Source organism: Palaemon carinicauda, chromosome 1 (genome assembly GCF_036898095.1).
Source record: "Palaemon carinicauda isolate YSFRI2023 chromosome 1, ASM3689809v2, whole genome shotgun sequence".
Taxonomy (NCBI): Eukaryota; Metazoa; Arthropoda; class Malacostraca; order Decapoda; family Palaemonidae; genus Palaemon; species Palaemon carinicauda.
Window position 1 is genome coordinate 142,654,723 of NC_090725.1, and position 25,777 is coordinate 142,680,499.

At 44.5% G+C, this 25,777-nt stretch overlaps 1 protein-coding gene across 5 annotated transcripts in view; it reads right to left on the reverse strand.

Annotated features, from left to right (window-relative positions):
- The window catches only part of LOC137652322 (guanine nucleotide-exchange factor SEC12-like), a 175,679-nt gene that overhangs the window by 30,682 nt on the left and 119,220 nt on the right, over nt 1–25,777 (reverse strand). For all 5 annotated transcript variants that reach the window (XR_011046256.1, XR_011046255.1, XR_011046253.1 and 2 more), the window contains exon 7: nt 7,097–7,256. Coding sequence is in view for 1 of the 5 variants with exons in the window: in XM_068385664.1 (XP_068241765.1) it covers nt 7,097–7,256 (160 nt within the window). In the remaining 4 variants the exon portion in view is untranslated. The remainder of the gene's footprint in view (nt 1–7,096; nt 7,257–25,777) is intronic.

Genomic DNA, 25,777 nt, shown 5'->3' on the forward strand with positions numbered 1-25,777 from the left:
CATTTTTCAATATTAATCTTACCCGATGATCATGTAGCTGATTCACACCCAGGGGGGTGGGTGGAGACCAGCATACATGTTAACATTAGAAGCTAAGTATCCCGTATTTCATTTTAGCAGATATTCAAAATAACAAACATAAAATAAATAAGTACCTGGTAAGGAAGTCGACTTGAACCATTACTCTGCCTTTTTAAGTACGTCTTCCTTACTGAGCCTAGTGATCCTCTTAGGATGCTGAGCGACTCCTAGGTGCTGAAGTATGAAGGGCTGCAACCCATACTAAAGGACCTCATCACAACCTCTAATCTAGGCGCTTCTCAAGAAAGAATTTGACCACCCGCCAAATCAACCAGGATGCGAAAGGCTTCTTAGCCTTCCGTACAACCCAAAAACAACAATAAAAAGCATTTCAAGAGAAAGATTAAAAAAGGTTATGGGATTATGGGAATGTAGTGGTTGAGCCCTCACCTACTACTGCACTCGCTGCTACGAATGGTCCCAGGGTGTAGCAGTTCTCGTAAAGAGACTGGACATCTTTAAGGTAAAATGATGCGAACACTGACTTGCTTCTCCAATAGCTTGCATCCATTACACTCTGCAGAGAACGGTTCTGTTTGAAGGCCACTGAAGTAGCGACAGCTCTAACTTCATGTGTCCTTACCTTCAGCAAAGCATGGTCCTCCTCATTCAGATGAGAATGGGCTTCTCTAATCAAAAGCCTGATGTAATAAGAAACTGCGTTCTTAGACATCGGTAAAGCAGGTTTCTTAATAAAACACCATAAAGCTTCTGATTGTCCTCGTAATGGCTTTGTACGTCTTAAATAGTACTTAAGAGCTCTTACTGGGCATAGTACTCTCTCTTGTTCGTTTCCAACCAAATTAGACAGGCTTGGGATCTCGAACGATTTGGGCCAAGGACGAGAAGGAAGCTCGTTTTTAGCTAAAAGACCAAGCTGTAAGGAACATGTAGCCGTTTCAGATGTAAAACCTATGTTCCTGCTGAAGGCGTGAATCTCACTGACTCTTTTAGCTGTTGCTAAGCAAACGAGGAAAAGAGTCTTCAAAGTGAGATCTTTAAAAGAGGCTGATTGAAGCGGTTCGAACCTTGCTGACATCAGGAACCTTAAAACCACGTCTAAGTTCCAACCTGGTGTGGCTAACCGACGCTCCTTTGAGGTCTCAAAAGACTTAAGGAGGTCCTGTAGATCTTTGTTGGTGGAAAGATCTAAGCCTCTGTGGCGGAAGACTGCTGCCAACATGCTTCTGTAACCTTTGATCGTAGGAGCTGATAGGGATCTTACATTCCTTAGATGTAAAAGGAAGTCAGCTATCTGCGTTACAGAGTTACTGGTTGAGGAAACTGAATTCGCCTTGCACCAGCTTCGAAAGACTTCCCATTTTGACTGGTAGACCTTGAGAGTGGATGTCCTCCTTGCTCTGGCAATCGCTCTGGCTGCCTCCTTCGAAAAGCCTCTAGCTCTTGAGAGTCTTTCGATAGTCTGAAGGCAGTAAGACGAAGAGCGTGGAGGCTTGGGTGTACCTTCTTTACGTGCGGCTGACGCAGAAGGTCCACTCTTAGAGGAAGAGTCCTGGGAACGTCTACTAGCCATTGCAGTACCTCGGTGAGCCATTCTCTCGCGGGCCAGAGGGGAGCAACCAACGTCAACCGTGTCCCTTCGTGAGATGCGAACTTCTGCAGTACCTTGTTGACAATCTTGAACGGGGGGAACGCATACAGGTCTAGATGGGACCAATCCAGAAGAAAGGCATCTACGTGAACTGCTGCTGGGTCCGGAATCGGTGAGCAATAATTTGGGAGCCTCTTGGTCATCGAGGTAGCGAACAGATCTATGGTGGGCTGACCCCACAGGGCCCATAGTCTGCTGCAAACATTCTTGTGAAGGGTCCACTCTGTAGGGATGACCTGACCCTTCCGGCTGAGGCGGTCTGCCATGACATTCATGTCGCCTTGAATGAACCTCGTTACAAGCGATATCTTTCGATCTCTTGACCAGGTGAGGAGGTCCCTTGCGATCTCGAACAACTTCCTCGAATGAGTCCCTCCTTGCTTGGAGATGTACGCCAAGGCTGTAGTGTTGTCGGAGTTCACCTCCACCACCTTGCCTAGAAGGAGGGACTTGAAGCTTCTCAAGGCCAGATGAACTGCCAATAGCTCCTTGCAGTTGATGTGAAGTGCTCTTTGATCCGGATTCCACGTGCCCGAGCATTCCCGTCCGTCCAGTGTCGCACCCCAGCCCGTGTCCGATGCGTCCGAGAAGAGAAGGTGGTCGGGGGTCTGAACAGCCAATGGTAGACCTTCTTTGAGAAGAATGCTGTTCTTCCACCAAGTCAGCGCAGACTTCATCTCTTCGGATATAGGAACTGAGACCGCTTCCAGCGTCATGTCCTTTCTCCAGTGAGCAGCTAGATGATACTGAGGGGGTCGGAGGTGGAGTCTCCCTAACGCGATGAACTGGGCCAGCGATGACAGCGTCCCTGTTAGACTCATCCACTGCCTGACTGAACATCGGTTCCTTCTCAGCATGCTCTGGATGCATTCTTGGGCTTGACTGATTCTGGGGGCCGACGGAAAAGCCCGAAAAGCTCGACTCTGAATCTCCATACCTAGATAGACTATAGTTTGGGATGGGACGAGTTGGGACTTTTCTATATTGACCAGGAGACCCAATTCCTTGGTCAGATCCATAGTCCATTTGAGATTCTCCAGACAGCGACGACTTGACGGAGCTCTTAAAAGCCAGTCGTCCAAATAGAGGGAGGCTCTGATGTCTGCCAAATGCAGGAATTTGGCAATATTCCTCATCAGTTTGGTAAACACTAGAGGTGCCGTGCTTAGGCCAAAGCACAGGGCTTGGAACTGGTAAACGACCTTTCCAAAGACGAACCTTAGGAAAGGTTGGGAGTCTGGATGGACGGGGACGTGAAAGTACGCGTCTTTTAGGTCCAACGAGACCATCCAGTCTTCCTTCCTGACCGATGCTAGCACCGACTTCGTCGTCTCCATGGTGAACGTCTGCTTGGTGACAAAAGCATTGAGAGCACTGACGTCCAGCACCGGTCTTCACCCTCCTGTCCTCTTCGCTACTAAGAAGAGACGGTTGTAGAAGCCCGGGGATTGATGGTCCCGGACTATGACTACCGCTCCCTTTTGTAGCAAGAGAGACACCTCTTGCTGTAAAGCTAGCCTCTTGTCCTCCTCTTTGTACCTGGGAGAGAGGTTGATGGGAGTAGTTGCTAGAGGGGGCTTGCGCAAGAACGGAATCCTGTACCCCTCTCTTAGCAACTTCACAGACTGTGCGTCTGCACCCCTGTTCTCCCAAGCCTGCCAGTAGTTCTTGAGCCTGGCTCCCACTGCTGTCTGGAGAGGTAGGCAGTCAGACTCTGCCTTTTGAGGACTTGGAACCCTTCTTCTTTTTGCCACGTTGACTGTCGGCACGGGTACCTCCTCTGCTGGAGGTTCTTCCACGAAAGGGCGGAATGAACCTAGACGCTGGTGTGTCCATCCTAGGTCTAGGCACGGAAGGTAAAGCTGTGACTTTACGTGCGGATGACGCCACCAGGTCATGGTATCCTTCTGGATCAACGAGGCAGCAATCCCCTTGATCAGCTCTTCCGGAAAGAGACACTTGGAAAGCGGAGCAAACATCAACTCCGACTTCTGACATGGTGTGATCCCCGCAGACAAGAAGGAGCAAAGGTGATCTCGCTTCTTAAGAACTCCCGACACGTACGAAGCCGCAAGCTCGCCAGATCCATCCCGAATGGCTTTATCCATGCATGACATGATGAGCATGGCAGTGTCCTTATCCGAAGGGGAGGTCTTTCTGCTTAACGCTCCCAAACACCAGTCCAGGGAGTTGAAGATCTCAAAAGCACGAAAAACTCCCTTCAACAGATGGTCCATGTCCGAGAAGGTCCAGCAAATCTTGGAGCGTCTCATAGCCAGCCTGCGGGGAGAGTCAACCAGACTTGAGAAGTCGCCCTGGGCAGAGGCAGGAACTCCCAAGCCGGGATCTTCTCCCGTGGCATACCAGACGCTAGATTTGGAAGCAAGCTTGGTCGGTGGAAAGATGAAGGCTGTCTTACCAAGTTGCTTCTTGGACTGCAACCACTCTCCCAGTACCCTTAAAGCTCTCTTGGATGAGCGCGCGAGTACGAGTTTCGTAAAGGCAGGAGCTGCTGACTGCATGCCTAAAGCGAACTCAGAGGGAGGTGAGCGCGGGGTTGCAGACACAAACTGGTCCGGATACAACTCCTTAAACAGGGCAAGGACTTTCCTAAAGTCTAAGGAGGGAGGCGTAGTCTTGGGTTCTTCTATGTCGGAGTGCGGATCGTCCAAATGCGCAGCTTCGTCGTCATCAGATACTCCTTCATCCGAATGCTGAGGAGGAAGCGGCAAATGAGGTGAAGAAGGCTGAACGGCTGAATCCGGCAGCACGGGTGCATGCGTAGCTGCACTGGATCCAACATCATGCCGCTGCTGGTCAGTCTGAGAGCTGGCAACAACAAAAGCGGAGTGATGGTGCGTGGTGGGGACTGCCGTGGGTTGCGGAGACTGCCGCATTGCGTCAAAACACGGCAGCTTGACAGCACCTTCCCACTGCTGATGCGGTAGCTCACGCATGTCAACGGAGGGTGCCGCATGTCGGCTAACGTCAACATGCGTCTGGCAGGGTCGACTGCGCATCGGTGGTGGAGCTCTCACAGGTGGAGTGTGGGAGCAGGCAGCCGCAGTATCTGCTGAGCGCACAACCGTGGCAGGTTGTAGGTTAACAGGAGCAGTGTCAACCTTCTCAGCACGATACTCCTGCATGAAGGAAGCAAGCTGAGACTGCATAGACTGCAGCATAGACCACTTAGGGTCTACCGTGGTTGGTGCGGCAACAGACGGAGTGAATGCCTGCTGCGGAACCACCCTACCTCTCTTGGGAGGTGTGCAGTCTTCCGAACTGACCCAGTGGCTACACCTGGGCCGTTGGACTCGCTCGGAAGAGACCTTGCGCTTGAGAGGTCGTGAGACCTTGGTCCAACGTTTCTTCCTAGAAACTTCTTCCACAGACGAGGAATGAATGGGCTCTATCGTCTGTTTGTGGATGGGACGATCTCTGCAAGATACGTCCGCAACCACTGAGGGTACATCCGTACGCTGATCAAGGCCTGTCGAACCCTTTGGTCCTTCGACATTGCTTCTCCCCTGGGCTTGGGAGCTTGCAAGAGGTCCCGGACTGGGAGGACGACTGGCACGAACAGATGCACCCTCATGCGTAACACTGACACTGACACTTTTCACCGCACTTGCACTCACAACACTTCCCACTGCACTTTTCTCTTTCAACTCTTTGACATCGGCCAAGAGTTGATTACGGTCATTAGCTAATGACTCCACTCTGTCACCAAGAGCCTGAATGGCACGCATCATGTCCGCCATCGAGGGTTGAGCACTAGTAGCAGGGTCGGGAGTCACCACTACAGGGGAAGGAATAGGTTGAGGGGCATGGGGAGAGGAAAAATCAAAAGAGCGAGACGAACTCCTCCTGATCCTATCCTTCTCTAGCCTACGTGCATTCTTAAGGAATTCATTAAAATCGAATTCCGAAAGCCCAGCGCATTCCTCACATCGATCTTCCAATTGACAGGATTTACCCCTACAATTGGAACAAACGGTGTGAGGATCTATAGAGGCCTTCGGAAGACGCCTAGAACAGTCCCTAGCGCTACACTGCCTGTACTTAGGGACTTGAGAATGGTCAGACATCTTGAATTAGCCAAGGGGGGGATCCAAAATCTATCAAAGTCGTCAACAATTAATCCAAAACTAATCAAAAAAGCTTGATAAGTTAATGATAATAACTCCTGTACAGCGAAAGCTAATATCTAGAGAGAATACATCACCAAAAAGCGTGAAATCAACTCCAGAAACAACAGCGTATCCAAGTAGGTCTTGCCGGTGGCACGACAGAGGAAAAATTGGTTCTTGTTGACAAGAAGTACCTGAGTACCTACTCGACAGATGGCGCTGTTGTTGTACACCCCCACCTGTATAGCGATCGCTGGCGTATCCCGACCTTAGGTTTTTTCTGTCGGGCAACGGAGTTGCAGCTACATGATCATCGGGTAAGATTAATATTGAAAAATGCGATTTTCCATTTATACGAGGTCATTAATCGACCAAATTCTCGCATAATTCGGGACCCTACTGTATATATATATATATGTATATATATATATATATATATATATATATATATATATATATATATATATATATATATATATATATATATATATATATATATATATATATATATATATATATATATATATATATATATATATATATACACACACATATATATGTGCGTGTATATATATACATATGTGTATACATATACATACATACATACATATATATATATATATATATATATATATATATATATAAAAAGAGAGAGAGAGAGAGAGAGAGAGAGAGAGAGAGAGAGAGAGAGAGAGAGAGAGAGAGAGAGAGAGAGAGAGCGCTACTCACAGCTTGTGTTTTAGAGAGATTTTTAAGTAGGGACAAAATACAATGTCAAACTAAACATCGATAATTCTTGTAAAAAAAGTTGTTCGCGAGAATGGTAAAACAAATATCATCAAATATTCTATATAATTGTGAGTTAAGTATTATTATAATGATATAATAGGCACCACGAAATTATATTGCATTTACGCTCATACATAATGTTTGTGATTTCCCAGCCATAACACAGCTCAAAGGTCTAATAAGTAGTACTTCCCCCTTCCTGGCGTCCTCCCCCAGCCCGTTCCCCTCCCCCCCTACCCGGCATCATGCTTCCGCTTGTTGTCCTCCCCCTAACAACCAAACTCTTCTACACCTGAAATTCTGGAATCTATATATATTGGGGGTGACAGAAGGGTACTGGGGACGACAGGACTTTTTTATTTGACTGTACCTATAAATAGCCAGGGTTTGTATTAGTACCGGAACAAACCAAAACACAATGTAACTTGTTCTTATACTAGAATGATTTCCAAATTTTTTAATGTAGATATATTCATATTATTACCTCGTCTGGGAATGTGATGAATTTTTAAAGTGTTGTCACACGATATTGATAAAACTGAAGCGTCTGAGAACCCTCGTACCATCTGAGACTCGTGGCTGTTCGTTGGTAACCATTCTAATCCTGTCACAAAAGTTTTGTGAGCTTCAACCTCTCGCAATTGCTGAAAGAACAATAGCAATTATTCAATAAAGCATTTTCTTGAAAACCAGCATGAAATAGGACAACGAAACACAGTTATACTGTATAACTATATTGGTATATTCTAATTTTAAGATTCATATACTGGACAAGCATGCAATAAAACAATGAACTTGAAAAGAAATTATGAGCTGTACTAACTACAGAAATAACAGCCTAGATACAACTTTAATTTTCTTAAATTTATCATACTATAACAAGGAAATATATGACCCAAAATGATAACATCAAATGGAATTAAGATGATAGGGAAAATTGAAACAAAAAAATAATCAGGCATTTACAACTTTGACAAAAACCTACACATTACCTGTCCTCTATACACCAGTCCAACATACGTCAGTTCCAATTTTATGTAGCTCTCCTTAAATATCAAATAAAAAAATAAACATCTCCCGTATATGATAAAGAGCAAGTGTTTGGTTGTACACAGTATACAAATATATGAATTCATAAATAAGTACTGTATATACTGTACTTCACGCAGTTACAAAGAGAAAACAATGGATATAAAAGGATACTTGGGATACTATAAAAAGGAGACAAAGACAGAAATTGATTGTTAAAAATTTTCGAAGTAGTAATGAAAATTACAAGGTAGAGCATGTTAAGTATTCTAGTATTGAAAGTGACGTCAGGAGAAAAGCCAGGGATGACTGGAGAGAATATTAGGCAGTAAAGCGGATGAGGCTGACAAAATTACAAATTCAGGAAGTGGCTATGGTGTAAGAATTGCTTATAGAATTATTAATGAATCCTCAACTGGGGCAAAGAAGCAGCATATACCCATAGAAAAAAAATAAATAAATAAAAAGATGAAAAAAGACAACGTTTGATGGAACACTTTAGTGAGGTTATGAATAGGAGATATGAAAGGAATAATTTGATAGATATACCTGAAGCTGATGAAGACCTTGATGTTACCATGAATGAATTCAGTGTGTTTGAAGTCGAAGCTATCCTAAAAAAAAACAAAAAAATAAACGGATGGAAAGCCCGGGAAACGATGGAATAACTGCAGAGTTGATACTGGCTGATTGAAATAATTAAAGAGGCATAACACTTACGCCAGTTATGAAAATATATAGTATGCTTATTCTAAAGAAACTGGTGAGAAAGATAGATGAAAAGCTGAGAGATGAACAAGCAGTATTTAGAAAAGGTAGACGTTGCACTGACCAAATTTTCATTTTGAGACATGTACAGCAATGCATAGAATATAGAAATCCTTTTTGATGGCATTTATGGACTAACAAAAAGCTTTTGATAGTGCGCACCGGCCAATTTTGTGGAGTCCTGCATTATTATGGAATTCCTCTTAAATATGTAAATCAGATTAATTCTGTCCATGAGCATCGCAAGTTCAAAGTTAATGTTAATGGAGTCTTATCAAATGAATTTCCAGCGAACACCAGAGTACTCCAAGGGAATATGTTTTCACCTATGTTCTTTACCCTCCTCATGAATTTTGTAATGAGTAGAACAGTCAGAGATGGTAAAAGGACTGGACTGGATTGGTGATAGAAATTTAGCAGACCTAGAGTATGCTGACAATGCTGTCCTTCTTAACAGAACACCACAGGATTTGTAATGCTTGCTTACTAGAATGCATGAAATATCACACGAGGTTGGCCCGAAGATAAATAGCAGAAAGACAGAGATGATGAGAACGGAGTATGCAATGGAAGCTGAAACATCATTGGAAGGTGAAAAGATTAATGAGGTAGAATTATTCAAGTATTTAGGAGCTATAATCTCCAATATATGGTCTTTAGAATTAGAGTTTAGTGAAAGATTTAAAAAAAGCAAATCAGACAATGGCTAGGTTAAGTAAAGTTTGGAAATCAAATCGCCTGAAATTACATATAAAAATCAGACTGTATATCAGTATAGTGAGATCGGTGTTACTGTATGGACATGGGTCATGGTATGACAATGAAAAAATCTCCAATAGATTTAGTAGATTTGAGAACAATGCCCTAAGAAGGATACTGGGAGTTGAATGGCAGGACAGGATTAAAATTGAAACTATAAGCGATTGCTTGAGTGCCATATGTCTGCTAATTTCCTGTTACCAATCCAGTCCAATCCATCTCCACACTCCCCTACTGATTTATGCATTATAAAATCCATGAGGAGAATAAACAACATAAGTGACAACACATTTCCTTGCAGTACTCCACTGTTCACTGGAAATTCATTTGATAGGACTCCACTATTATTAACTTGGCTCATGAACAATCAAATTAACATATTTAAGAGAAAGTCCTTAATAACGCAAGACTCTCCACAAAATTGGATGGCGCACACTATCAAAGGCTTTTTCATAGTCAACAAATGCCATCAAAAGTGGATTTCTATATCCTAAACATTGCTGTACCAGGTCTTAAAATGAAAATTTGGTCAGTACAACTTCTACCTTTTCTAAATCCTGCTTGCTCATCTCAGCTTTTCCACGATCGTTCTCTCAAGTCTCTTTAGAATGAGCATACTATATATTTTCATGACAACTGACGTAAGTGTTATGCCTCCATAATTATTGCAATCGGTCAGATCCTTTTTGCCATCTACACTAGCATTCCCAGCTCCCATTCATCAGGTTTGGCCTCTTCATGCCACATTCTACAAAATAATCTCGTAAGTATTCTAGGAGTCACTTCATTTTTAACCAATCTTATCTCAGTAGTTATTCCATCATATCCAGGGGCTTTCCATCTGTCTAGTTTTTTTAATGATAACTTCGACTTCAAACATTAAATTCATTCATCAGCACACATCAGTCTTCCTCAAATTCAGGTATATCAGTCAAATTATTCCGTTCATAGCTCCTATTAATGACCTTACCAAACTGTTCCATCTAACATTGCCTTTCTTTATCTTCTGTTGTTATACCAGATCTCTCACTCTTTTTGATGGATATAAGCTTCTTTTTCTTTGCCGCAGCAGAGATTCCATTAATAATTCTGTGAGCAATTCTTACATCATTGCCACTTTCTGAATTCATAGCTTTGTCAGCCTCATCTGCTTTCCTGTCTAAATATTATCTCCAGTCATTCATGGCTTTTCTTTTGGCTTTACTATCAATACTGGAATACTTACGGTACTCTACCTTGTAATTTCCATTACTTCCTTGAAAACTTTCAACAAACAATTTCTATCTTTGTCCCCTTTATATAGTATTACAATTATCATTTGAAATCCATGGTTTTCTCCTTGTAACTATATGTCCTAAAACTTCACTACCATCTGACTGATATATGTTCGTAATATCACATCTTTCTTCACCGAGTGTCTGCTCTTCGTCTTTTCAAGTCTCTAAGACTACAAATCGATTCCTACATTCAATTGCAAAGGTTTCTTTGAGCTCATCTCCTTGAGGCTTATTTGTATCAGACCTAGGTATTCTATTTACATTTCAGTTGGGTGCTTCCAGTTTGAATTTCAGTGTGGCATGAGGAGCTGGTGATTGCTACCCATATATTTATAAATATACACACATGCACACACACACACACACACACACACATATATATATATATATATATATATATATATATATATATATAAATAGATATGTATATATATATAAGTATATATATATATATATATATATATATATATATATAGATATAAATATATATATATATATATATATATATATAAATATGATATTTTAATTATAAAATAAATTTTTGAATATACTTACCCGGCGAATATATAATAGCTGCAACTCTGTTGCTCGACAGACACATACATAAAAAACTCGCGAGCGATCGCTATGCAGGTTGCGGGTGTGCCCACCAGCGCCAACTGTCGGCCAGATACCACTCTCGGATGTAAACAAAACCTTCAATTTCTTCTCATCCCACTGCGTCTCTATTGGGGAGGAAGGGAGGGTCATTTAATTTATATATTCACCGTGTAAGTATATTCAAAAATTTATTTTATAATTAAAATATCATTTTTAAATATTTAACTTAGCCGGTGAATATATAATAGCTGATTCACACCCAAGGAGGTGGGTAGAGACCAGAGTTAATTATGTTTACAGCGTATAAGCTAAGAGTTTTTTCATTTTGGCAGTTATCAATATAACAAAACCAAAATAAATAGGTACCTGGTGAGGAAGTTGACTTAGACGAATACTCTGCCTTGTAAGTCTGTCTTCCTCACGGAGCCCAGCGATCCTCTTAGGATGCTGACAGACTCCCAGGAGCTGAAGTATCAAGGGCTGCAACCCATACAACAGGACCTCATCAAACCCCTAATCTGGGCGCTCTCAAGAAATGACTTTGACCACCCGCCAAATCAATCAGGATGCGAAAGGCTTCTTAGCCTTCCGAACAACCCATAAAACAATATTAAAAACATTTCAAGAGACAGATTAAAAGGATATTGGAATTAGGGAAGTGTAGTGGTAGAACCCTCACCCACTACTGCACTCGCTGCAACGAATGGACCCAGTGCGTAGCAGTCCTCGTAAAGAGTCTGGACATCTTTTAAGTAAAATGACGCGAACACTGACTTGTTTCTCCAAGAAGTCGCGTCCATAATACTTTGCAGAGATTTATTTTGCTTGAAGGCCACGGAGGTTGCTATATCTCTAACTTCGTGCGTCTTAACCTTAAGCAAATATCGGTCTTTCTCATTCAAGTGAGAATGAGCTTCTCGTATTAAAAAAATCTGATAAAAAATGACAAAGAATTCTTTGACATAGGCAATGAAGGTTTCTTAACTGAGCACCATAATGCCTCAGATTTCCCTCGTAATGACTTAGTACGAGCTAAATCGAACTTAAGAGCTCTAACAGGACATAATACTCTTTCCAGTTCGTTGCCTACGATCTCCGATAAGCAAGGAATATCAAAAGATTTAGGCCAAGGACGAGAAGGCAGTTCATTTTTGGCCAGGAAACCAAGTTGAAGTGAACAAGTGGCTTTTTTCTGTAGAAAAGCCGATGTTCTTACTGAAGGCATGAAGTTCACTGACCCTTTTAGCCGAAGCCAAGCACACTAGGAAAAGTGTCTTGAGGGTGAGATCCTTCAGGGAGGATGAATGTAATGGCTCAAACCTGTCTGACATGAGGAACCTTAGGACCACGTCTAAGTTCCATCCAGGAGTTGCCAAACGACGTTCCTTAGAGGTCTCGAAAGACTTAAGGAGATCTTGGAGATCTTTATTGTTGGAAAGATCTAAGCCTCTATGTCGAAAGACCGAAGCCAACATGCTCCTGTAGCCCTTAATCGTGTGAGCTGAAAGGGAGCGAACCTTTCTCAGATGTAAATGAAAATCTGCAATTTGGGCTACAGAGGTACTGGACGAGGACACAGATGCTGACTTGCACCAGTCTCGAAAGACTTCCCACTTCGACTGGTATACTCTAATGGTAGAAGCTCTCCTAGCTCTTGCAATCGCACTGACTGCCTCCTTCGAAAAACCTCTAGCTCTTGAGAGTCTTTCGATAGTGTGAAGGAAGTCAGACGAAGAGCGGGGAGGCTTTGATGGACATTCTTTACGTGGGGCTGACGTAACAGATCTACCCTTAGAGGAAGACTTCTTGGAAAGTCTACCAGCCATTGAAGTACCTCGGTGAACCACTCTCTCGCGGGCCAGAGGGTAGCAACCAACGTCAACCTTGTCCCTCCGTGAGAGGCGAACTTCTGCAGTACCTTGTTGACTATCTTGAATGGTGGGAATGCATATAAGTCTATAAAAGACCAATCCAGTAGAAACGCGTCTATGTAGATTGCTTCTGTATCTAGGACTGGAGAGCAAAAGATTGGTAACCTTTTGGTCAACGAGGAGGCAAAGAGGTCTATGGTTGGTTGACCCCAAGAAGCCCAAAGACTCTTGCCCACGTCCTTGTGGAGGGTCCATTCTGTGGGTATCACCTGACCCCTCCGACTGAGACAGTCTGCCAAGACGTTCAAGTCCCCCTGGATGAATCTCGTCAACAGGGAGATGCCTCGAATTCTAGACCATAAGAGAAGGTCCCTTGCGATCTCGAGCAGTGTGAAGGAGTGTGTGCCTCCTTGCTTGGAGATGTACGCCAAAGTTGTGGTGTTGTCTGAGTTGACCTCTACCACTTAGTTTCGAAGACGCTTCCTAATATCATCAAGGCCAAGTGGACTGCTAATAGCTCCTTGCCGTTGATGTGCATGCTCTTCTGACTTGAGGTCCACAGACCAGCGCATTCCCGACCGTCCAGGGTCGCACCCAACCCAAACCCGACGCGTCTGAGGACAACACGTGGTTTGGGTTCTTGACTGCTAGGGATAGTCCCTCTCTCAGACTGATATTGCTGTCCCACCATTTCAGGCATGCCTTTATTGGTTCGGAGACTGGGAATGATACCGTCTCTAATGTCTTGTCCTAGTTCCAGTGAGAGGCTAGATGGAACCGGAGAGGCAGAAGGGGTAGTCTCCCTAGTGAGACAAACTGCTCCAGGGATGAGAGAGTCCCTACGAGACTGTTCCAACTCCTGACTGAATAAACGTTTTCTTTTCAGCATTAGTTGGACTTCGAGCAGGGCTTGACAGCGAATCTCCATCCCCAAAAATAGAATAATCTGGGATGGGATCAGTTGGGACTTTTAGGTTGACCACAAGTCCCAACTCCCTGGCCAGACTCAACGTCCAATGTAGATCCTGCAGACAGTGAAGGCTGGACGATGCTCTGAGAAGCCAGTCGTCCAAGTACAGGGAGGCTCGGATCCCCGATAGCTCGAAACTGGTACCCCACATTCCTGTAAACAAACCTCAGAAACGGTTGGGAATCCGGGTGTATAGGAATGTGGAAGTATGCCTCCTGAAGGTCGAGAGAGACCATCCAGTCGCCTTCCATAAATGCTGTCAAGACAGCCTGGAAGACTTCATCGTGAAGTTTGTCTTGACAATGAACACATTGAGCGCACTTACCTCTTACGTACTCCTGCAGTGAACATGGCTGCCAAATCATGGAGCCATCCCTGAAGGACTTGTTCCTGCAGAGAACGTGGCTGTCAGATCATTGGAGCCATCCCTGAAAGCCTTGTTTATGCATGACATAATTGTACAGCAAAACTTCAAAGGCTCGAAAACAGCTGTGAAGTTGACCTGTAAAATCTTGGAGCGTCTCATGGCCAGGCGCCAGGGAGAGTCTATGAGGTTTGAGAAGTCTATCTGGGCAGAGGCAGGAACTCCCAAGCCGAGAACTTCTCTCGTGTCATATCAGACTCTCGCTCTATAAGCCAGTTTAAAAGAAGGGAAAGCAAAGGCTGTATCCCCCAAACTCCTCCTGGTGATAAACCAGTCGCCTAGCAAACGTAAAGCTCTCTAGGAGAGCGAGAGAGCACTAGCTTATAAAACAACGGCTTCGAAGTAGCTAGGCCTAGTGTAAGCTCTGACGTTTAGGCGAACGAGGAGCAGCAGTTACAAAAAGATCCGGACAAAGATCCTTAAAAATCAGCATGATTTATTTAAAGTCCATAGAGGGCTAAGCAGCTTTAGGCTCCTCTCCGTCTGACAGAGTCCTCAAGGGAATATCAGCAGGAGGGGGAACAGCAACTTCCTCATCTGAAGGAACCTTGTCCGATAATAGCTGAGTCTCAAGCAAGGGAGAGACCTACCGTGGTGGCAATGCTTTACAAGCAGAGTCCACACGCACTGGTGCATTAGTAGCGGACCAGGACGCAACGTCATGTAACTGCTTGACAGTCTGTGAACTGTCAACAACAACAGGTGCGAGAGACCAGGACGCAACGTCATGTAACTGCTTGACAGTCTGTGAACTGTCAACAACAACAGGTGCGTGAGGACGCACAGCGTCCACTCGAGACTGTTTTGACCGCCTAGACTGAGCAGTCAAAACAACTCTAGAATGCGGAGGTTGACGCTCAGCGTCAAAACAAGTCAACTCCGATTGTTAGCGAACGTCCTGAACGTCAACAGGAGCATCAGCAAGTGGCCTAACATCCAAATGTGGCTGAAAATCCACACGAGACCGCATCGAGTGTGGTTCTAAACAACCTGACTGACGTGACTTAGCTACGCCAACGTCAACAGGACGCACAAAGGAACGTTAGGGTGGCTGAAAGCCAGGAACTCCATGAGATAAACGGCTAGGCTCAACGGACTTATCGGCAGAATAGTCTTCCATAAGGGAGGCAAGCTTATTCTGCATGTCTTGCCGTACAACCCATTTAGGATCAACGGAAATGGTTGCGGTAAGAGACGAGGGTAACGTCTGTGACCGCAAAACCTTGCCAACAAAAAGACTCTCGGAGTCTGTGTTACGCTTTTGTTAGGCGGCGAGCAGTCTTCCGATGACTGCATAGGGTCAGAGCTGTCCTAATGGCTACAACCAGGACGCTGGACCTGTCCTGAAAGGACTGACTTTCGCTTAAGGGCCTCGAAACCTTGTTTCAGGTTTCTTATGCGAAAAGCCTTCGGATGACGAGGAGAAAGTCGTCTCTCTCGCCTTATGGTAGGGGTGATCTTGGTAAGATACACCCGTACCATAGAGGGAACGTCTGTTCGCTGATCAAGGCCTCTCGAACCCATAAGTCGTACGACATTACTTCTCCCCTGGGCTTGGGAGCTTGCAAGAGGTCCCGGACTAGGCGAACGACAGGCACGAACAGACGAACCCTCGGTCGCAACACTGATAACACTTTGCGCAATATCACTTTATCACTACGATTTTCTGTTTTGCACTTATTTCACTGAAATCGAAACTTTTACTGATTTCTACCTGAAGCACGCAATTCTACCCTCATCAAAAGGTAGTAATTGCGAAATCAGTCGTATAATGCAAGCACATTAATACCAGCAAAAAACAGTAAACATATTTTAAGATAAAAAATTCAGTGGCTGGGGAAGAGACTAAACACTAGTTCATTCAAAACTACGTTTTCAATCTCTCACCGTACATTGCCTGGGGACGAGAATAAAAAACTAAAAACGTTTTATCCTTTCTCCCCGTACAGAGACTAGGGACGAGAGTAACTCGAGAACAACGTTACCCGCTTGAACGGAACGTTTTCTCTCCTCTCTCTCCCTCCGTCTCTATCTTTCTCTCTCTCTCTCTCTTGATTTCGCACCTAAGAGAAGAGCCCACTTACGTTTCGTCAAAAAAACATGTTATTTGACCAAAGGAAAAAACTGAAAGGTTTTTCAATTAAAAAGTTCCTTTAAAATAGAATTTAAAACATTTAAGCTTTGAAAGAAGAATGAACAAAACGTCAGAATCGATTTACTCTTTCTGCAAAGTGAAACCGTGATACTCTCTCTCTCTATCGTAACGATAGAGCGCAAACTGCGTAGCATAAATAAACTAAACGTTAGTTCATCTTTGAAACAGTACGAAGACTATTCAAAGAAAATCTTTCATAAAATATCTATTAAAAAATATTCATTTAAAAAGTTTTAAATCATTAGCTCTTAAAAGCTATTCACGATAGAAAGGGCTCAACGTTGTTTAACTTCGGTTTCCAAGTTAGGACCGCCTACTCTCAGGAAAGGTCGCATATAAACAAATCATTAAAATTTATTTTTATGTTATTATAAATGGAAAGTTAATCGAAGAGGCCTAATAAAGGCGGTGAGATATAAAATATATAGAGGAAAATCTATAATTAATTTATAACGTTTTAAGATAATTGCTAAAAGCCTAAACACACTTCCGTCTAAGGGAAGGGTCGGCCATTTAAAAGTCAAAGAAAGTCCATACTCTCTTTGTCATCAAAAATTAAATCTATCCAAAAACGAGTTCAAGGATTTATTTGAAGAAAAACACCTGTACTGCGAAAGCTCAAACCAAATTAAAGTACTTCACCAAATATGATGGGAAAAACTCCAGGTTCAACAGCGAGTAAAAGTACGTCTTGTCGACACGTCGACAGAGAAGAAATTGAAGGTTTTGTTTACATCCGAGAGTGGTATCTGGCCGACAGTTGGCGCTGGTGGGCACACCCGCAACCTGCATAGCGATCGCTCGCGAGTTTTTTATGTATGTGTCTGTCGAGCAACAGAGTTGCAGCTATTATATATTCACCGGCTAAGTTAAATATTTAAAAAAAAAATATATATATATATATATATATATATATATATATATATATATATATATATATATATATATATATATATATATATATATATATATATATATATATATATAGTGTGTGTGCATGTGTGTGTGCAACTCTACAGGTTCTTACATTTCTCAAGAGTATTCCTTTCCTCTTTAATAATGGCTATGTAATATATTTGATTCTTGTAATTGGCACGGTGAAGTCCTTGTATATTTGTAAATGTCCTTGTGCTGGAAAAGAGTACCTCCAATAACAATTATGCTCGAACAAAAACTTATATTAGTGTGTGCCCCTTTTTCATTTGCAACTTAGCCAGGACCCTCAACACCCATCACATTCTCTATACCTTGATTATATCTTCCAACTTTAGCACTGAAGTTACCAATCACAATTTTCATGTCTGTCTCTGGGATCTTATCTATTATACTCTGCAGTTCTTCACAGAATTCATCTTTTCTTTCTTTAGGGGAATCATTTTTTAGTACATAGTAAACTATTATACACATATTGCACTACTTTGGTTTCAACTTTGCAAGTAACAATCTATTTACAGCACTTCATTTCCTTAATGCTTTTTCTGCTATTGATGCATCATTCCTACCCCTCCTCTTCCAACTCCATATGTTCTCCCTGAGTAGATATATATATATATATATATATATATATATATATATATATATATATATATATATATTTATATATATATATATATATATTTATATATATATATATATATATATATATATATATATATATATATATATATATATATATATACATATATATATATATATATATATATATATATATATATAACGGATTTTGAGCGAAGCGAAAAATCTATTTTTGGGTGAGATGGCCATGTCGTCCTGATGGAAGTTCCTATAGGGTAGCTTCCTAGGGTATATTACAACTACGGCGATATTCCCAGAGAATTTACCTTAAGGTCCCAGAATTCTAACTCCTGGAGCGAGTATCCCTCGTGAAAGGGATATCGCGACATATCAGAGGACGTATTCTTGACACGCCACATGGCAATCTGCATCCCGAACAGAGATTTCGTCTCGCAGGGGGCAGTTGGCAAGAAACGAATTCGGGAAAGAAAAAGGGGGAGCCGCTCCCAAAGCTCCCTATCTCCCGATTCGTAAGCGTGCCTGGCGCCAATCCTGGCGCCATCTGTATTCCTTGTAGCGTACACGAGGTGCTACAGATACTGTATGTAGGGAGGGGTCCTACAGCCCTTTCTTAGAAAGGCAAGGGCGGGTCCATCAGGACGACATGGCCATCTCACCCAAAAATAGATTTTTCGCTTCGCTCAAAATCCGTTTTTTGGGCTCAAGCCATGTCGTCCTGATGGAAGTATACCAGAGCATTACTGTATCTGTGGATTCTCAGAACGTGCCGTACTCCCCGGATGTAATTTTTCCCGGTCGACTAGACCTAGAGACCTAAGATGTTACCGTTATACATCTTTTCAACTAACTATAAACCATGTTAGAGCTTCCTGCCCCCTACAGGGAAGAGTCCTACTAGACTCTGGAAAAGTCTCGAAGAGTACATATACCTATGTATGAATACCAGGCAAGCTAATATAGTGGTCTCGCCTTATATTAAGTGAAGCACAGTTTTTAAAGAACCACTGCGTCAATATGAAATATCGACCAGTTCTCCACACAATACTTGTATTGGACAAAGGTTTATATCCGCATAGGAGGAAACTAGTAAAACCGCCATCGTCCCCTTATGGGACGGGGTCCTCCCGTTAAGGGAAAGCATAAACCAATGCAACATAGCTTGCATAAAGGAACAATTCTATTAGAATTATCCCAGATAAGGTACATAGAATGAATGCTCAATTATACCAATAAATTGACACAGGTGAAGGAGACGCAAGGTTCTCAAGAACAAGTTCATTGACAGACAATAAACAGACAGGTTAACCACAATTATATATATATATATATATATATATATAAGAAGAGGATAACCCAAAACTTTAAGCATAAGTATGATAGTAAACAGAACTGTTTATCTGAAAGAAAACACATTAAATGCCACTTTTAAGATACCGAGGTATCAAAGTCATAAAAGTCTGTATTACAAATCAATGACATTAGCGTTAGAAACGCTCGGCACACATGTCTGCACTTATGCTAGGTTCACCTTTGGAAATGGAACAGTCTACATGGGCAACTCAGTGCCCTCACTTAGTTTGTAGTACGGTATGTAACTACACACTCACCCTGGAATTAATCGTCCCAATTAAAACCACTGTTCCTCGCAGAGTTAAACAGTAGGGTTAACGACGCGACCCACTGCTACCACAGATCTCTTTAGTTCCTCTACTTGCTTCGCATAGTGGCGAAAGAACACTCTGGAAGACTTCCAGCCAGTGTATGAACGGAGATGTTCAAAATCCATACAATTAAAGAAATTTAAGGATGAGGCAACTTTCCTCGGATCGTGACCTACGGGTGTACTGTCAGGATCCGCTCTGCGAATAAAATATGTGATTTTCGCTCTGAGTTGATTCAGAGATAAATTTGAGCCTGATGTTTCTCCCCTGAATAGTTGACCACCCTTGAAGTCTGAAGTTCTATGAAGATAGACCTTTAGGCATTCTACTGGACATAGAGATGCATCTTCTTTCAGAGGGCAGATTCTCCAGGGACCCCACCTGTTGGTGGGTAACTCATTCTTGGCGAGAAACGTAGGATCCGGAAACAGGTTCAGTTCTCCCCCATCCAGGAACTGAACACGACCTGCCTCTCTCGAGAGGGCTACAATCTCACTAACCCTGGCCCCGGACGCAAATAGGAAAATAACTTTTTGTGTCAAATCCTTTAACGCACATTCTTCATTGCACAACAGAGAAGCGAAATGAAGAACTTTGTCTAAAGACCAAGAAATGGCCTTTGGAGGTGCTGAAGGTCTGAGCCTAGCGCAGGCTTTCGGAACTTTATTAAAGAACTCGTTACCTAGGTCGACCTGGAAGGTATATAGAATGGGCCTTGTCAAAGCAGACTTACACGTTGAAATCGTGTTAGCTACCAATCCTTGACCATGGAGGTGGATGAAGAAAGATAAGCAGAAGTCTGTCGAGATCTCCTGCGGATTCTTCGCCTTGACAAAGGCCACCCATTTTCTCCAAGATGACTCATATTGCCTTCTAGTAGATTTGCACTTATATTCCTCTAGGAAGTCTATGCTGGCTTTCGAAATCCCGAAACGCTTTCTCACCGCTAGGGAGAGAAAATCATGAGCTGCAGGGTCCGGGTTTTCTGTAATGAAGCGCAGACAGTCGACTTCTGGACTCGCTGGGTCAGAACTGGATCTGGTAGCGGTACAAACTTCAGCTGTAGTTCCAATGCCAGGGGGAACCACACGCTGTTCGGCCACTTGTGGGCTACTATTGCCGCTACCCCTTTGAAGGATCTCAGTTTGTTGAGGACCCTCAACAGAAGGTTGTGAGGAGGGAACAGATAAATCCTGGACCCTCTGTTCCAGTTGAGGGACATCACGTCCACTGCTTCCGCTAAGGGGTCCTCGTACGGGGACACGTACAGGGGCAACTTCTTGTTGTCTTTCGTCGCAAAGAGGTCTATCTGCAGTTCTGGGACTTGATTCAGAATGAAGGAGAATGATCCTGCATCTAAGGACCATTCCAACTCTATCGGTGTGAACCTGGATAGAGCGTCCACTGTCACATTGCGGACTCCTTGAAAGTGAACTGCCGACAGGTACCACTTCTTCTTTTCCGCCAATCGGAAGATGGCCAACATCACCAGGTTGAGAGGTGGTGACCTCGATCCTTGTTGATTCAAGCATCTCACAACTACCTCGCTGTCCATCACCAACCTTATGTGGATCGAGTGACGCGGGGAAACTTACTTTAAGGTAAGGAGCACTGCCATAGCTTCTAGAAAGTTTATGTGAAAGGTCTTGAATAGCTTGGACCAAGTCCCCTGGACTTTTTTCCGATGAGAGTGACCTCCCCATCCCTCCTTCGAGGCGTCTGAGTGAATCGTCACCGACGGGGGAGGTGGCTGAAGAAGAACCGACTTCTTTAGAAGTCTGGCTTGGGACCAAGGCCTGAGAAGAGTACGTAGCCGAAGCGGAACTGGTCTTCTCAGATCTCTTCGCACGATTGATGCAAAACTTCTCCAAACTCCGGTTGCATCCTTTAGCTGTGCTCTTAGCACTGGGTCTGTCACCGAAGCAAACTGGAGAGAGCTCAGTACCCTCTCTTGTTCGCGTCTTGATATCCTTTCGGAATCTATAAGTCTCTTGACAGAACCCGCTATCTCCTTCCTTTTCTTCGCCGGGATGGAGAAACGGTGTGACAAAAGGTCCCAGTGGATTCCCAGCCACTGGAACTTTTGAGATGGAGAAAGTCGAGACTTTTATCTGTTGATCTTGAAACCTAGGTACTGTAGGAACTAGATCACTTGACTGGAAGCTTGCAAGCATTCTGTCTCGGATGCTGCCCACACCAACCAGTCGTCCAGGTAGGCTACTACCTGAATTCCCTTTAGGCGTAATTGTTTGAGAGCTCCGCTCGCAAGCTTCGTAAAAATCCTTGGGGCTATGTTTAGCCCGAATGGCATGGCTCTGAAGGCGTATAGTCTTCGTTGTAGCCTGAACCCTAGGTAGGGGGAGAGTCGACGGTTGATTGGAATGTGCCAATAGGCGTCTGACAAGTCTATAGAGACGGAATATGCCCTCTTGGGCAGTAAGGTCCTTATGTGTTGCAGTGTTAGCATCTTGAATTTGTAATACACTATGAACTTGTTGAGTGGCGACAAGTCCAGAATGACTCTGAGCTTTTCCGAGTCTTTCTTGGGAACACAAAACAGCCTCCCTTGGAATTTGATGGACTTCACCTTTCGGATCACATTTTTCTCCAACAGTTCTTGAACGTACTCCTCCAGAACGGGGGTGGAGTGTTGGAAAACCCGAAGGCCCGGGGGTGGAGTGCTGTACCAGCTCCAGCCCAGTCCATTCTTGAGTAGGCTGTGGGCCCAGGGATCGAAGGTCCACCGATCCCGAAATTTCAGAAGTCTCCCTCCTACCGGTATCATCCCGCTTGGACTGCCGTCCCGAGGTCTTGCCTCCCTGACCACGACCACCCCTGAATCCCCTTCCCCTTGAGGGGCGCCCAGACGAGCCTCTGGCTGCCCCTCTAGGCTTTGCTCGAAAGGAAGTAGACTGCCCTTCGAACGATGGGGTGAATGCCGTGGACTGTGTCGACACGGCCTGGGGTACCCACTGAAAAGTGGTCGGGTTTTGTGCCACGATCTGGGGCACTGGAGGCAATGGCAATTGCAGTTGCTGTCTAAAAGGCTTGGCTGGCCGAGACGGTAGCCTAGTCCTCATAGTCTTCCTCTTTGGTTGAGGACCTTCATCCGGGGAAGACTTTCTTTTGATAGCCAGGCCCCACTTCTGGAGAAGGTTTCTATTCTCCAAGGCGGCCTTATCAACTACTTCTTTGACCAAATCGGTAGGGAAAAGGTCTTTGCCCCAAATGTTGGAGGAGATTAGTTTCCTTGGCTCGTGCCTCACCGTAGCCGAGGTGAACACGAACTCCCTACAAGCTCTCCTCGCCTTGACGAAGCCATAAAGGTCCTTCGTCACTGTGGCCAGATGAGTCTTGGCCACCACCATGAACATTTCATGGACCTTGGGGTCACTTGCCATCGTCTCAAGAGTAGTCTGAAGAGACATTGAGGCAGCCAGTCTTTCTTTTGTCTCGAACTCTCTCTGCAAGAGAAAGTCAGACAGCTTAGGGAGGTCCTCGCCGAACTGACGTCCGGCGATATCAGCCTCCAATTTCCCAACTGAGAACGTAAGATGGACGTCCTTCCAGTCTTTGTGGTCCATAGGTAGGGCCAGCGACAAGGGTTTACACTCCTTCAGGGAGGGGCAAGGCTTGTCGGCCTCGACTGCTTTTAGTACAGCCGCAAACCCTTTCTGTAAAAAGGGGAAGGCTCTAGCAGGAGAGGACACAAAGGAAGGGAGCTTCTTGCTCAATGCAGCTACTTTTGAGTTAGAGAAGCCCCTCTCTTTCAACGAGGATGAAAGCAGAGCTTGAGCCTTAGTATGGTCCATCACTATGACCTCCTTCGGCTCTGTCTCCTCCTTTGAAGCTGGTTCCTTCCTTAGCCGGACATAACAGTCCGGATATGATGCCTTGCTGGGCCAGAATTCCACCTCCTCTAGGGGAACTGAGCCCAGCTTATCCGAGATGACGATCTTTCCAGTCGTCATTGGTATGTGCTCAGCATACCTCCATGGGTTAGCATCTGAGCACAAGGGAAGGTCTTTCACATTGAGCCTTTTCTGGGGCCCATGTGATTCTGCAAGGCACTACATCCGCCGTTCCATAGCAGCCGCCTTCTCCTGATTCTCCTTCTGCATTTGTTGGATCATTCCAACAATCGAAGAGAGGGCCTGTCCCAGCTCTACTGGGAGACCGGCCGATGTTGAGGGAATAGGCTCCGGAATCTGAACCGGAGTAGCCGACACCTCGTCGACCCCTTCCTCTACGACGTCCGGGGCTCGAACTTCATCCTGGCCTTCTGCCAAGAGGTCTTCTTCCCAAACGCTCGTCCACGTCAGACATCCTGTCATCTAACTGGATGTCTTGCATCGCGACCGCGACTTCAGCATCCACCTGGATCTGACCTTGGGGGATCTCCTCTTGAGGCTGGGGAATCACTGCATCAGCTGATGCCTTAGGGAAAAGATACGCCCTCATCTTCTCACTTGGAAGATAAGGGCCAGAGGTGTTCTTTTGGAAGCCCCTTACCCAGGTACGAAGCTTCTCCATTGCTATATCCCTTGATTCCGCCGTCCTAGGGGAATCAAAGGCCTCAGTAATCAGGTTAGTGCACACAATACATACCTGAGGGTCCCAATACTAGAGATCATCCTTGGAGACAGCGCATGCTGCGTGTCTCCTACAAAACTCATGTCCGCAGAGGTTCTTGCTGCGGACGTTGCAGAAAACATTTCCGCACTTCGGAGGGTCCCCCTGTAAAGAGAAGAAATTTCCATGAGTATCAAGTGAACTATGTACCACTGGATATGCATAGTATAGCATAACAATTCATAAAGGAAAGACACACACTTGTGTTTCCCTCACAACCCATTGTTGCAGCCTTCCAGATAATAAAATCAAATGGTTAATCTCTTCTAGAGTAACCAATGCAAGGTTTCCAAAGGAAACAGGTGGAGCTCACACCTAAGCAATGATTTTAAAATCCTGGATAATAGACAGGAAAGAACTCACTTTCCTATCTGTAGGGCAACAGCAAAGGACTGTGCAAGAAAACACAAAAGTGTTAGAACACACAGTGCTGTACCAAAACCCATACCATAGTTTTCTTCTTACTGTATATGTTATACTGAAGAATACTAGTACAGTATAGGAGGATACGTGCCGGCCGGCAAGTCATAACTAGCTTTAAAGTATACTACTTAACAGCTATAAGGCGGCAGAACTCTGGTTCAAGTGCATGTGCCGGCTGGCAGCAACTGCCGGCCGGCAACAGCCAATGTTGGCCGGCAACTACACAAGGTAGTACCCAGCTGCCGGCCACACTCTTGGTGACCGGCAGACAAGGGCTGACATTAGCCGGCCGGCAAAGGTACAGGACCGATGCCAGCCGGCAGCAAAAGAACCAGAGGACTACACCTGCCCGGCTGCCGGCCTCATAGGCCAGCAGCCGGGTCGGGTACAGCACTAGAAGACAAATAGAATGGATGCCGGGATAAGAGTGTACACTACCTCCAAGCCCGGCAATCCGAATGAGTGCATATAAGGAAGGGGAGAATCTAATTCAGGCTTCCTGACCAATGCCGTCTGGCTCTACAGGCAGGCATGGATGAGGGACCAAGGGAGGTCCGGGCAGCACTCAAAATATAAGACCCTTGCCGGCCGGCAGCTCTGCCGGCCGGCAAGGGGCTGAGTCAATTCCACATCCTAACCTATACTAGGTCCAGATGTAGAACGACGTACAGTACTGTAATGGCTAGGCCATTACGGAGATAGAGGGGGAAGGGACAAAAGAGGGTCCTACCAACCTTGCTTTAGTGACGGATCACCCGCAGCCAAGAAACTTATCTTAGCCTAAGGGAGATCCAAGGGGGAAGGCCAGCAATACTTGCCAGCTCCCAGAGCACCAAAGCAAGGAAGGTGTTGCTACTCCCAGGGAAAGAAACTTATCCTCCCCCGAGAACAGCAACAAGGACTAGTCTGGTAGATCACAAAAGAAGGAATCATATCCACAGAAACCTTCGGTAGTGACCTAAGGAGGCTAAGCCACCTTTGTCTGTGTCAGGCCAGCGAGGGAGACTCTACCCCAAGCCAGACAAACACAGACTCAGACTAAAAAACTCTGTTGTTCTGT